Here is a 14,758-nt window from a genome sequence, read left to right on the forward strand (position 1 = left end):
AAATAAAAATGGTATTTTTAAAAAGGTGTGCTTGGGTGTTCTTTATATGTTTGGCTGTTTGGCCCAAAGTGCATCCTTGTTGTTGTCTCTAACTGTTGTGATACTTGGAAGTTCAAACTGAAACTAGGATGTGAACTAGTAACTTTTTCAACTGAAATACCTGTGATGGTGATAGGAGAGTCCTTGATTCTTTAGAGGTGTTTTTTATTACTGCATGAGATCTAAAATCTCTTGATTATTTCATTAAATTTTATCTTAGACTCATCAGTAACTCCAGCATTTAGAAATGCCCTTTACCTTAAAAAAAAAAAATCTAACAACCGACCAATACAACATTTTGGAAGAATATTAAATCATATTCACTTATCATAGAAGGAGTGAATGTAAGCATAGAGATTTTTAATCCTGGTAAGTGCCATGTAGTACTCAATGCATATTGTTTCCCTTTGAAAAACTCATACCTGCCAAATGGTGTTGAACATTGGCTCTTTGAAAACAAGACATTTCGAATCTACCAGTATGGTTTCATTTTAAGGAAGTTGAGGGCTGCCTGGGTGGCTCAGTCGGTTAAGCATCTGACTCTTGATTTCAGCTCAGGTCATGAGCTCACGGTTTGTGAGTTTGAGCCCCGAGTCAGGCAGGCCCTGTGCTGACAGCGTGGAGCCTGCTTAGGATTCTCTCTCTCTGCCCATCAGCTGCTCACACACTATCAAAATAAATATTTTTTCAAAAATTGAATAATAGGCATTTTTTCAAATGGGACTTCCCCTATAACAATTTTCTATCTTTTTAAAAAATACTTATATTAGGTATAATGTAGATTTCAATAACAGACATTATTGAAATGTCTGTTATTTCAATAGAATTTTGAAAAGACCTATTACACTCTTACTAGCCTGTATGAACCACTATGTCAGAATTCACTGTCCAGTTTTACTACTTATCTTTAGCAATTAAGCAAATGCTTACTTTACAGAGGCAAAATTACTACTGGTTGCCATTTTTTCTTTAGCAAAGCAAAACAGAATTGGAAACAGCCAGAAACTTTGTGATTTGACCTTGATTGCTTGTTCTGGAGTCCATTAACTCTACTTGTTCAAGCAGGGCAGCCACTAAGGAATTTAAAATGTTTATTTATTTTTGAGAGAGAACACAAGCAGGGAAGGGGGACAGAGAGGAGACACGGAATCTGAAGTAGACTCCAGACTCTGAGCTGTCAGCACAGAGCCCGATGTGGGGCTCGAACCCACAAACCATGAGATCATGGCTTGAGCTGAAGTCGGATGCTTAATGGACTGAGCCACCCAGAGGCCCCAGGAATTTTAAATTGTTATATTCAAATTTGCTTATAAAATTTATCTTGTGTCTAAAGAAAAATATCTCTTTTCCCCAGTTAAAAATCTATAAATTCAGTTTGTCTTACTGATGGGATTTTTAAAAATTTCTCATACATTTCTCTTTACCTTACCATTTATTTGAAAATCCTCTATATTTGTTTCTACTCTGGAAATACCCAGTTCATTAATGAATCAGAAAATTAGCTAAAATTAGTTAATAACACTGGTATTTATTTTTGGCTACACCAGTGTTTTGGTTAAGAGTCGTAGGTAGACATAAATTCAGTGTTTGCTATGTATGAAGAAGAAAAAGCATAAGGTATAATACTACAGTATTTACATTGGGATTTATAAAATCTTGCCAGCTATACAAAATCGTATGTTAAACCCGTCATTAGGGGTTTAGAAAACAAGTGATTTGTTACCTTTTGTGCTGCAGTGAGCTATCTTTGGAAATATTCCCAGTGTTTTGTATAATTTACTTCATATTACCTCTCCTTATTTTTGGTATCCTTATTCATTTAGGTAAATAATTGTGAGAGGCTAACATTTTTCTTATTTTGCAACATTTACCTTTAATTTATGTTATCATTATAATAGAAAAAATAAATATTTTCAATATTTCTTTTTTGTGATTTGTGAGATATGTCACTAGCTATAAAAAGAATTGAAGACCCATATTATATCTCAGCAGGTAGTGTCACTGGTAATGCACTGTAAAAAAATTTTTCTTGAGCACATGCATTCTCCAGGGACTTACCCTGTCATTTGTTAAAGAAAATGAAAGTGTGTCTTATTTGCCTGACACAGTAATTTAAGTTTATACAGTATTTAATTAGATTACAATGTTAAGAATCATTAAAGTTCCCTTGGCTTCCACAAGGTCAAAGAAAAGGATGAAAAACTCCTCTCTGAACACTTAAGCCAAAACTATAACCTAGTTAAATACTTCCCTTGAGAATTTTTCTAGAGTGGTATTTTGGTCACATTTTACAAGTGAGTACAAGTGTCAGGGTGAAACAAATTAAAAGTCTGTGCGACATTGAACAGGCAGGCAGCTGGAAATGATAAGAAAACCATCATAGAGTTTTTCAAAATGGAGATATGACTCAGAGAGCCTTGCCGAATCCTAACTTTGGATTAAAGTATTGTTATCTGATTTTTCTTTTAAAAGTTCTTTGTAATATGCACAATCACTATTAAAAAACTTAGAAAAATACATGAGCAAATATTTTAAACATATAGCAAAATCACCCTAAATCACACCACCCTAATAAGGAAATGTAATGATTGTTAACATTTTGGTTAAATATCCTAGACATTTCACCCCAGGCAAATTTATATTAATAAATACTTTTTTCTTTTTTTTTTAAATGCAGTGTGCCTTTTAATGTTTGTTTTTGAGAGAGAGTACCAGAGGGGGAGGAGCAGAGAGAGAGGGAGGATCCGAAGTAGCTCTGTGCTGAGTGTGCAGAGCCCTATGCAGGGTTTGAACTCACGAACTGTGAGATCATGACCTGAGCTGAAGTTGGGTGCTTAACCTACTGAGCCACCCAGGCGTCCCAGCTATTTTTTTAATATGTAAAAAAAGGGATCATATTTGGCAAACTGTCCCGTAATTTGCATTTTCCATTAAAGATGTCTGTGGCAGCAAAAATGTAATGCATATTTCCTAATAACTGTGTATTAATCCAGTATATAGAAATGCCATAATTGATTTAATTAATCCTTTAATATTGGCTATTGAATTATTTGCAATCTTTCAGTGTCACAAACATGTGGTGAACATTAATGATTGTGTCTATTTGAGCACAGAGCCAATGATTGCTGGGTCAAATACGTGCCCTTTTAGGGGCTTTTGACACATCTTGCCATATTGTTTCCAAGAAGGTTGTACTAATTTTTACTCCACCTAACCACTTATGAGTTTCTATTTTGTTATACCCAGGGCCAACACTGTTTAATCTAGAAGTCTGAAAGGCTGCTTAATTTAATTTTCATTTCTTTACCAGTGAGATTGCATTTCTCACACATTTCTTTTGTTAGATTTCCTTCTGTGAGGGTGAACTGTCTTTTACAGTCTTGAAACAATTATTTTTCTTCCATTAAGGTGTTGGCTTCTTTATTTATAATAGAGCTGCAGTCTGCCTGGTTTGTGATTTTCTTCTCTAACAATCCAGTATGGTTTAGGGGAGACTTTTTGGCCCTATAGTAATTTTCTTTTCCCCTATTGTTAAATTTATTGGGGTTTTTTTTGGTAAGCTTCTTTTAAGATATAAAAGTAATCATTTAATAAAAATTTTTCTTAGTATATCAGTACATAGTAGCTCTGTCTTTTCCATTTAACTGTTAACTTATTACAAAGGATTATCAACTTTAGAGTGATGTCATATAGTAGCCTACAATTTAAGCCACCTGTAATTCTCAAAGGATGGTCCCTGGATCAGCAGCATCAGCATCACCTGGGAACTTGTTGGGAATGTAAATTCTCAGGCCCCATCTCATTCCAGTTGGAAGCCCTCCAGATTTTGATGCATGCTCAAGGTGGAGAACCACTGAACTAAGACAATATTCTGGAATTTTCAGGAGACTTTGTTAAGTTTGGATGATTTTGGAAGAATGTAATAGTAGGCAAGAGTACCTTATTTCTCCATGTACTTGCATTAGTTATAGTACAGAAAGTCTCCACACTGTAAAATATACGTAGGACCAACATCATTGGAAAATGGGAAAATTGTTACCTCTAAATTACTGAGGCTGAGAAGTCCTATGTTTATTATTTTTGTGTTATATTCCATATTTAGCTGAGTACACCTGAAAGGCTGTTACATTATTATTATTATTTTTTTTTTTGTCTTACACCCAGGGATTAGATGTATCCTCCCTGCCAGCTTTCTGGCTGCTTTGAGCACAAGCCTTGATGTCATCATTTATTCAACTGTCTTCACTTGAAAAAACAGAATATCATGAAAGGAACTAACTCTACTAGCATTTTCTCTAAAGTATTATCCAATTAAGACAGTGAAATGCTTTTTAATTTGCAAGAGAATCTTTGTCTAGGTAAGGAAACAGGGTTAAATATCTCTTGGAAAAGTAGTTACTCCTGATATTTATAGGATGCTTGTATGTATATGTAGCTTATAGACTTTAAGAACCACAAAAGCTAATGTATGGGAGATATAAAATATAGATCGCTGCTGCTCTTTACTCTTGAATCACATGAAAGTGTGATTAACTATCCAATGATAGACCTCTTTTATTGATCATTTTCCTTAACCAGGAATTTTCTAAAGACCACAGAATATGTACATGTAAGGCTTTGGGCAGCAGGCACACGAAGGCCAGTTAAATGAGGCAAGTCAGAGACTGTTGCTTAATTTCACATCTTGCAACTGTTCTGGCAAGTTGACTTCATAGTTTTCAGTTCTCCTAGATTTGGTCAGAGCTTCTCCTCCCTACACTAGTAAACAAAGGAGAAACCGTGGTTGCTTGAGGAAGAGGTGATGGGAAAAAGGAAAGTTGAGAGATGCAGAAAATATGTTCTATTGCTGAAGCCTCCCGTGATGTTTTGTTCCCTTGTCTGTAAATTACCAACTCTACATAAATGAAATGAGAATATAAAATTGTTGTGCTCAATTTATCACATCACTTTACTCATGAATATATTGTCTCTTCAAAACTCTGCATATTCTCAAGCTGAAACTTAAAAAGGTGTGAAAGTATAATACATTATGGTAAATGTATTATAATGCATAATTTTTATATAATTCCTGTGATCTGCATGGATTCTGGAAACATGGTAACTTTATTTCTACCTAAAAATAATTTCAGGAGCAGACATGGTAAGCATACATAATGAAGAAGAAAATGCTTTTATACTGGAGACTTTGAAAAAGCAATGGAAAGGCCCAGATGATATCCTACTAGGCATGTTTTTTGACACAGATGGTAAGTAATATTTACCTTGTAGGAAACCACTTTTTTTTTTTTTTAATGGTAACAAAACTGGTAACTTTGAGATTCTTCAGTTCTGTAGTTCAAGTTGATGTTTCCTGTAGTCTCTGGGTATTCTATTTTCAGTTTGCACCTATGACCTATACTGCAACTCTTTCCTGAGCAGCTGTGTTTCTTTTGTCCGGATTAAAATATGGTTCTAGGCTCAGCATTTTTGTAATATGGTAGTGTCATAAATGTGTCAACTGTAGGGTATCGCTAGATTGAACTATCAAGGTTATATTATGTAAATGTATTTATTGTCCCTGTAGGAAACAGAAAGTACATGCATTATTAATGAAATGAAACTACTAAGGTTACTATTAATATTTTAATTTTCTTGGCTATTTCCCCCAAGAAAATGTTTTTATTATTTTCAAAAACAGGATCTTCCATAGAACCTCTTTGAGCCAGTACCTCTCATTTGCTGGTACACAAGATATATTCCTCCTAATTTAAATGCTACAACTAAAAGTTTTGAGCAGACATATCTTAGTAATTTTCCACCTTTAATCCCAGATCCTTTTCTTAGGCTTTCTTTTTAACTCCATTTAACACTGTCATAATGATAAAAATATTCTTAACTGACAGATGCAAGTTTCAAGTGGTTTGATAAGTCAAATATGACATTTGATAAATGGACAGACCAAGAAGATGGTGAGGATCTAGTTGACACCTGTGCCTTTTTGCACACCAAGACAGGTGAATGGAAAAAAGGAAATTGTGAAATTTCTTCTGTGGAAGGAACCCTTTGTAAAGCAGCTAGTAAGTATAACTGAAAACTTTTTTCCATTTCTAGAGGGGTGGGGAAAGTAGGGCTGGTTTTAAAATAAAAATTTTTGAGACAAGTATGCCTCAATAAATTAGAGGGAGTAAGAAAGACTTCAGAATATATTAATTAGGATGCTATGCTCCCAAATCTTTTGGAAGTCCAATATAATTCTCATGTGAACCAGGCATACTTTCATTCTATCTGCTTATTCTTAGAGCCTGCAAGAGGTCAGAAATTTCTTCTCTTGTTCAAAGGAATTATCATAGCCTCCTTGCATGTTATTGGATTCGCTACTCATGTCTGATTCCAGAGTTCTAGCTAATGTTTAAAGAATTTGACCTTGTACAGGTACTAACATCCTTTGTTTAGGCAAATGAAGAAAAACTGCATTGTAGTCAATAACTTACTCTGGACTAAAATGTAATTTTTCTTCTGACCCATCAGAATGCTTTTTCTCCCCACCACAATCCTGAGGTGCAAGCTCTGAACCTGGCCCCTGCCCTTCCAACCACCACCCCTGGGCTCTGGCCGTCCCCTCTTCCCCTTCAGAATGCTTTCTAATGGACAAAATTATTATGTCCCACAACAGTATTTTGATGTTATTGTTAAACATCAAAGCATGTTCCAAGTTTCAGAAAAAATTTATTAAAAACATTTAAAATTTCAAAATATGATTTTAGGATACTTGAAACATGACAGCCATTTCTCCACTTTGCATCTTTAGTATTTCCCCCCTTCTACTTCAACTGTAAACCAAAATTATTTTCCCCTTTTGATTTTTTTTTGTATGCCTCAGCAGAGTTCTTAACTACAGTTGATTATATTAAATTTATCACAGTTTTATGGTAGTAGAATTCCACTTCCAATATTTATTGGATTAAAAAAAATTTTTTTTCATGTACTAAGTATCAGGGCACATTTATATAAACCAAATTTTTAATTAAACTATAACTGAAACATCAGAAATAGTGAGCAAATCCATACTAATGGGGTCACAGTTGTATACTTCAATTTTATTAGGTTTGTCTTCTATAGAGCCTCTAACAAAAATTATTTTCCTCACCTCATCACTTTGAGTTTCCTTATTATTTCTCCACCAACCAAGCTAATACACTGTTAGACCTCTACATCTTTAAAAAAAAAGAAACAAAAAACAACTTTGTTCAAAATGGAAAACAATTGACCAAGCAATAGAAATAGGGATATTAAGCTACTAAATTTCATTTTCAACTATTTTGAAAGTGTTTAAAGGCAAACTTAGAATAAAGTATACATGCTTGAATTTTAATTTTCATTTTCTTTTGCATTTTAGTCCCATATGAAAAGAAATATTTATCAGGTAAGTAATGGTCTTTTGTTAAAAATCTTCCCACAAGTAAAAATACATTAAGATTCTAATGTCAAAATATTACTAAAGACCTCCTTAAAATTAATTATATAATTTTATAAAGTGGAACAACTTTTATAAGAATTTAGAAAGATCTCAACTTAGTAATAAGACTTGACATCCTAAATATGGTAACTGCAAATATGTATGAATTTTTTAAAATCCCAAATTGTATTTGCCCATTGAATTCCCTTTTTTGTGGGAAATGAGTCTGCAATCTTTTGTTTAAAAAACTTTGACCTTATAATTATAGTTCTTTAAGGATCTGTCTTAAGGGTTTACTAAATGCATTTTTTTTTAAAGTTCATTTACTTTGAGAGAGCCTGTGTGCATGAATGGAGGGGCAGAGAGAGAGGGGAGAGAGAATCCCAAGCAGGCTCTGCTCTGTCAGCAGAGCCAGATGTGGGGCTTTATTAGGAACAGTGAGATCATGACCTGAGCTGAGATCGAGTTGGACACTTAATTGACTGAACCACCCAGGTGCCCCTAAATGCATATTTTTTTGAAAGAACAGGTAATATATTAACATGGTTGAAAAAGCAAAATAGTAAGGCAAATGCTGAAAAGTCCGTCTCCCATCTTGCCCCTGTCTACATTATTCTACTTTTATCCTTATTGGGCACCAGCTCAGTTTCTTAACTGTGTTTCTTTTGCCAAGATCAGCAAATTGAGATATAAGACTTACTTTGCCCTTTTATTCACTAATAGATTCTAGGTATCGACAACACATACTCTTCCGTATATCTCTTTATGGATATAAACCAGCTCCAGACCCTTATTGGCTGGTTTCCAAACATTACAGTGCTGCAGTGAATGAATCTACTTGCACAAATACATTATTTAAAGATTAGATTCCCTGAAATGCAAATGTTGGATTTGAAAAGTGGATGTAGAACTTTGATCGATAACATGGTTTTAGAATTGTACTGTTTTGCATTCCCAGAAACATGTCTATTAAAAATTCTGTATTTTTTTGCCAATTGGTAGCATAATTTTTAATCTCTTTGAGGTGTGAATAAGATGCACAAATCTTAAGTGTACAGTTTGATGGTTGCCTCTGGATATACCTGGGTAACTACCTCTCAAATCAAGATAGAGCAAGAACAGGTTACACCAAAAAATTTCCTTCATGCCCATTACCAATAATTGTATCCCCTACCATCATCTCTCCCAGAGTTACCCACTATTTTGAGTTCTATCACCATAGGTTAGAGTTGCTGGTTTAGAACATAGATAGAATTCTACTGGCTTTTTTCACTCAAGAATTTTTTTAGATCCATCCATGTTACGTATATATTGTACTTATTCTACTGTTGTATAGTACTTTGTAAATGTATCACAATTTGTCCAATTTCCTATTACGTATATATGCATCATTTCTCGTTTGGTATTAAAATGATAGAACAGCCTATGAACATCCTCATTTGGACCTATTTTCTCATTTTCCTTGTGTATATTCCAAAGAGAAGAACTGCAAGGTCAATAGGGTAGCTAATATGTTTGGCTTTGTTAGAAACTACCAAGTAATTTTTCAAAGTGGTTGAACTGCTACATTCCTACTGCACATCCATCCCATGGAAATTCCCATCTAATTTCAGCCATTCAGGTGTGTGTAATCATTTTGATTTTCATTTCCCTGGTGAATAATGTTGAGCACTTTTATTAGCCATTTCATTGTTTTGCGAAATGCCTATTCAAGTCTTTTGTCCTTATTTTTTATTGGGTTACCTTCTAAATTGGTAGTTTTTTTGTTTTTAAAAATTCTGGATTGGCATTGTCAGATGTAGATTTTCTAATTTGGGGCTTGCTATAACTGTGATGGAAGAGGAAAGGAGTGTTTGAGAATTCGTGTGTATATTGGAGAATTAAGTTCTCACTCTTCAATAGGAGGAATAAATACCTTAAAGTATCAACCAAAGGGGCATCCGGCTGGCTCAGCTGGTAGAGCACTTGGCTCTTGATCTCGGGGTAGTGAGTTGCCCCATGTTGGCACAGAGCTTAAAAATAAAATCAAGCAGGGTGCCTGGGTGGCTCAGTTGGTTGAGCGTCCGACTTCGGCTCAGGTCATGATCTTGCGGTTGGTGGGTTGAAGCCCTGCGTCGGGCTCTGTGCTGACAGCTTGGAGCCTGCTTCCGATTCTGTGTCTCCCTCTCTCTGCCCTTTCCCTGCTCATGCTCTCTCAAAAGTGAATACACGTTAAAAAAAAAAAAAACTAAAAATCAAGCAGAGTACCACTTCACATCCATTAGGTTGGCTACCAAAAAAAAAAAAAAAATATATATATATATATATATATATATATATATATATAACACACACACATACACACACAAACATATATACACATAATAACAAAAAACAGAAATCAAGTATTGACAAGGATATGGAGAAAATGGAACAGTTGTGCCCTATTGATAGGAATTTCAAATGGTACAGAAAACAGTAATGATAAATTCTCAAAAAACTAAAAATAGAAATACCTACGATGCAGCAATCCCACTTCTGGGTATATACGCAAAAGGAATGAAAAGAGGTATCAAAGATTTGTACACTCATGTTCATAGCAGCATTATTCACAATAGCCAAGAAGTGGAAGGTGCCAACCCAAGTGTCCATCAACAGATGAATGGGTAAGTAGAACATGACATATACACTATGGAACATTATTTAGCCTTAAAAAGGCAATTCTGACACATCCTACAACATGCACAAACTTGGAAGACATTAGTTAGGCTAAGTGAAATAAGCTGGTCACAAAAGTACAAATACTTGGTGATTCCAGTGATCTGAGATACCTGGAGTAGTGGACCTACAAAAGGTAGAATGGTGGTTGACAAGGAATAAAATGAGGGAAGAATGGGGCATTACTGTTTACACAGTTTCTCAGGTTTGAAAGATGAAGAATTCTGTGGAGAAACAGTGGTGACAGCACATCAGTGTGAACGTACTTAACGCTATAAAACTATGAACTTAAAAATGGTTAAGATGGTATTTTGTTATGTGTATTTCACATTAAAAAATTAAATCAAGAAAAGCCGTGTAAGTATGTTATTTATAAGTATGGAGGCAAATAATCTTAAAAGGAATGGCTTTGATGAATGGGAATTCAGGGTGAGTGGCAGTGGGACAGGAGGAGCACAGTATTTTCTGACACATATCTTGTAGAACATTTGCACGTGTATATTTGGGTGAGGGGGAAGGATATTTACCGAGTAGAATATAAAAGGATACATAGAGATTTACGTACAAAAGTGTATGTAGGTTTATGATGGTTCTCAAAATCTTATCAGGAGTTGTTGAAAGAACTAGCAACAAAGTTGTCTTTGAATTCATTAAAAAATAATATTTCATAAGACTGTGCAACTATTTGCCTGGCTTTCTTGATACGTTTTCATCTAAAGGTCCAACACAAATAATACACCCCAAACCTTACCAAACTGTGACTGCTACAAACTTTAAAGATCAAAAAGGAGAGAATTTTCCTTTTAGTGGCCATTTTCTTCCTCCTAACTCCTAAACTGAGTTAATTTCCCTGTACTGACTGACTTATGGAAAGTTTATGAGGGTTTTCAGTAGCCAAGGACTGCAAGGTTGTAATTACTTCAGGAATACACATATATATATATAGTTACTTGAATAGAAAAAGGGAGATAATTCACTGCCATTCTTGTTTTTTCTCAGTGATAAATTTTAAATGCCAAAAGCCAGATGAACCAGTAAGTTTCATTAATGTAAACAAGTATCTAAAGACAACTAGTCTTGAAAAGAGCAGTAAATAGGAAGTCTTAGACTAGGAAGTAAAATACAAGGAAGACACGTAGAACCGTGATATACCTTAAGTGTAGGTAATTTCCATTTTAGAATGGAGAATTATAAAACTTAAAATCTTAAGAATGGCAGTCATTCAAGCTAACAAATACAAATCCGAATAAGTGTAATTTTTTATTTTTCTCATCAGTGTGGGAAATTCTAATAGGCAAATATTTACATGATGAAACTGTATTTATGCCCCCCCCCCAAGTGCAGTTCTAGCAACTGGGTGTCCTGATTTCCATATATATATATATATATTTTTTTTTTTTTTGTCTTTTCCTTTTCAGATAACCACATTTTAATATCAGCTTTGGTGATTGCTAGCACAGTAATTTTGACAGTTTTGGGAGCAATCGTTTGGTTCCTGTACAAAAGAAATTTGGATTCTGGTTTCACCACAGTGTTTTCAACTGCACCCCAATCACCTTATAACGACGACTGTGTTTTGGTTGTTGCAGAAGAAAATGAGTATGCTGTTCAATTTGACTAAGATCTTGGAAATTTCAGATTAAGACATCAAATGTTGACAGCGATTTCCTGTACAGGATTTTAATGTAAAATTTGATCAAAATCAGTTTTCATGGTATATTTCCTTATTCCAGTAACATTCATTATTCTCATGTAATCGTGACAAAAACTGATCTTTAGGTTCATCATAAGAAGTTTTTAAAAAGGAATGATCATAAATACAATTTGGTAGTTTTAACCACCTCCCTAAATGTACCTTTCACTTAAAAAAGTTTAAATAAAGCCCAAAGTAGTAAAGTAGATAAAAATAAAAACCCAGTCTACTGCTCTATCTTCCTTCCCATTTGGTTGAACCACCTTAGGTTAGAATTGGGAAAAAAAACAAAAACAAAAATAACTCTCACCTACCACTGTAGTTTTAGCAATCACCAGGTCTTAACCAATTTCTAGGTCTTGCTCTTTTATTAATAAACATGAGAAAACATACCTTTATTTTTTTTTTTAATTTTTTTTTTCAACGTTTATTTATTTTTGGGACAGAGAGAGACAGAGCATGAACGGGCGAGGGGCAGAGAGAGAGAGGGAGACACAGAATCGGAAACAGGCTCCAGGCTCTGAGCCATCAGCCCAGAGCCCGACACGGGGCTCGAACTCACGGACCGCGAGATCGTGACCTGGCCGAAGTCGGACGCTTAACCGACTGCGCCACCCAGGCGCCCCGAGAAAACATACCTTTAAAAAGATCCTGTACGTTAAGACGTCACACATTACAATTTACTGTGGCAGACAATTCCCCTAATATTTTTATCTTCCCTTTTGAGTTAGATGTAGAACATTTTTTAGATTTTAACCACCCCATATTTCACATTTTAAAATTTCATTACTTTTAGAACATCACTTTGGACAAGAAATCTTATTTTGTACTAATAACAAATGGTTAGAATGTCAATGAAATTTTATAAAGTTTTTGAAGCAAGAAGGATTACAGCCATACCAGGAAGGTGTGGAAGTGGATGGCAGTGAGGATAATGCTTTGATCACAGAGCCCCTTTATTTAAGAATATTTCTTCTCTACCTCCAGATCTGTTCCTATATAAGGTGTGTCAGTGCTCCCTGAACACTGATGAACTATCATTCAAGGACATGAAAACTAGGTTAGCAAAAACTGCAGAAAAACACTACATACTACTGTAGTTGTGATGTTCAAAGTTCTCAGTACATGTTCTGTACATCTTAAGACAAAGGTGAGAAGAATCTTTCTGGGGGTAAAAAATGAAAACGAGAGCTGAATCAAGAGTGATTTTCCTTAGCATTCTTTATAGCTTAAAAATACTAGAAAAGATAAATATATGGAGTTCACATAAAATTATATTTACTGTATTTAGAAACCCTGAAAGCTCAAAGTAGTAGTCTCTCTCCCTAACCAATGTCTCATCAATTATCTTATGGGAAAAACTTTTCTTATGGGGAGATACACTATCTCAAGCTTGACCAATGGCAACAAAGTCCCAGCTTACACGATGTGTCCACTGGCATTACGAATAACCTCCTTCATCACAATTAATGGCACTGTTGTTTAATGACATAGGAAAAACTACAAAGTGCTGACAAGACTATATGGTATGGCTGTGTGGTACTAAAAGAACAGATGTTACACTAGCCTTATTACACAAAACAACTACACTCTGTAAGAGCTTTACATTTCTAAGTTTTTGGATACTATTTTATTCCTGGTAAGTTATTAATAGTGAACAGATTGGAATTCCTTCCTTTTCTATTCAAATTCTACCATTTAAAAACAAAGATCTTAACTCTTCCTTAAAACTTTCTCTAATAGTCACAGATTTCTACAGTATCCAATATGGTAGCCACAAGCTACATGTGGCTATTTATGTTAAAATTAAATATAAAGTTCAGTTTCTCAGTTGCACCAGCCACACTTCAAATGCTCAAACACATGTAGCAGCTACCGTAATAGGCAATACAAACTACAGAGCATTTCCATTTCCATCATCACGAAGTTTTACTGGACAGTGCTGCTCTAGAATCTCCCCTTCCACTTAACTCCCATACAACTAATTTTCTTGTTCATTTTGATCACTTCTACCCAATGGCAGCTCTTACAAAACAGCTACATTAAACTGATTTAATTTTCCATATTTGATTTCACTTTTCAAGTAAGTCCTTAGAGGTCCCTGGTTAGTGAAGTGTTAAATCTTAATTTCTTCATACATCAGAACATCTGTAACAGGGCCTTTGCATCTATTCAGTGGTCAACAGCAAACTGGGTCATTCAAGTCTGTATGTATATTTTTAATATTATCAACGTAACCATGCTTATATTCAAAATGTATAAATTGCTTTCTTCAACATCTTGGTTTTGGTTAATAAGGACAGTATAAATTCTTACGTTTGGCAGGTATCTAGAGAGAATAACATTAAACTGCATTTTCCTAGGAATTTGCATTCTCTGTAGTGAGTGCTCTATGGTCTATTTCTGTTTATATGGTTTTAAAAGTAATTCACACGTACAGGGTATCAGAAGCTTATGCAATATTGAAATATGAAATAGTAAGCGGTACTACGGAACTGAAAGTATACTATAAAGCTCAAGCCACTGTATCTCTGGCATTAAGCATTTAATATGACAATAAACTGCATACCAATGGAATGTTTTCTACTAAATAAAAAAAAAAATAACATTTATTTTTGAGAGACAGCGAGTGAGTGGGGGAGGGGCAGAGAGAGAAGGAAACACAGAATCCAAAGAAAACTCCAGGCTGAGCAAGCTGTCAGCACAGAGCCCGACGCGGGGCTCGAACGCACAAAACAGGAGATCATGACCTGGGCCGAAGTTGGATGCTTAACCAACTGAGCCACCCAGGCGCCCCCTACTATTTAAATTTTTAAGTAAGTTTTGTGGGTTAAGTAGAAGATACTTAACTTTCATGCTGAGTCTATTAAAAGTGTAAATGTTTGAAACTCAAA

The 14,758-nt window shown here is 34.9% G+C and overlaps 1 protein-coding gene across 1 annotated transcript in view; it reads left to right on the plus strand.

Moving 5' to 3' along the window:
* LY75 (lymphocyte antigen 75) overlaps window positions 1-12,256 on the plus strand; it is a 137,995-nt gene extending 125,739 nt beyond the window's left edge. Inside the window, exons 36-39 of the mRNA XM_047085054.1 lie at window positions 5,169-5,285; window positions 5,922-6,095; window positions 7,415-7,441; window positions 11,590-12,256. Coding sequence (XP_046941010.1) covers window positions 5,169-5,285; window positions 5,922-6,095; window positions 7,415-7,441; window positions 11,590-11,792 — 521 coding nt within the window. The 3' untranslated portion in view covers window positions 11,793-12,256. The remainder of the gene's footprint in view (window positions 1-5,168; window positions 5,286-5,921; window positions 6,096-7,414; window positions 7,442-11,589) is intronic.
* The last annotated feature ends 2,502 nt before the right edge of the window (window positions 12,257-14,758 follow it).

This window comes from Lynx rufus, unplaced genomic scaffold (assembly GCF_022079265.1).
Source record: "Lynx rufus isolate CCGP_SWC_20201006 ecotype Redwood Valley unplaced genomic scaffold, mLynRuf1.p SCAF_2, whole genome shotgun sequence".
In the NCBI taxonomy this organism is placed as follows: Eukaryota; Metazoa; Chordata; class Mammalia; order Carnivora; family Felidae; genus Lynx; species Lynx rufus.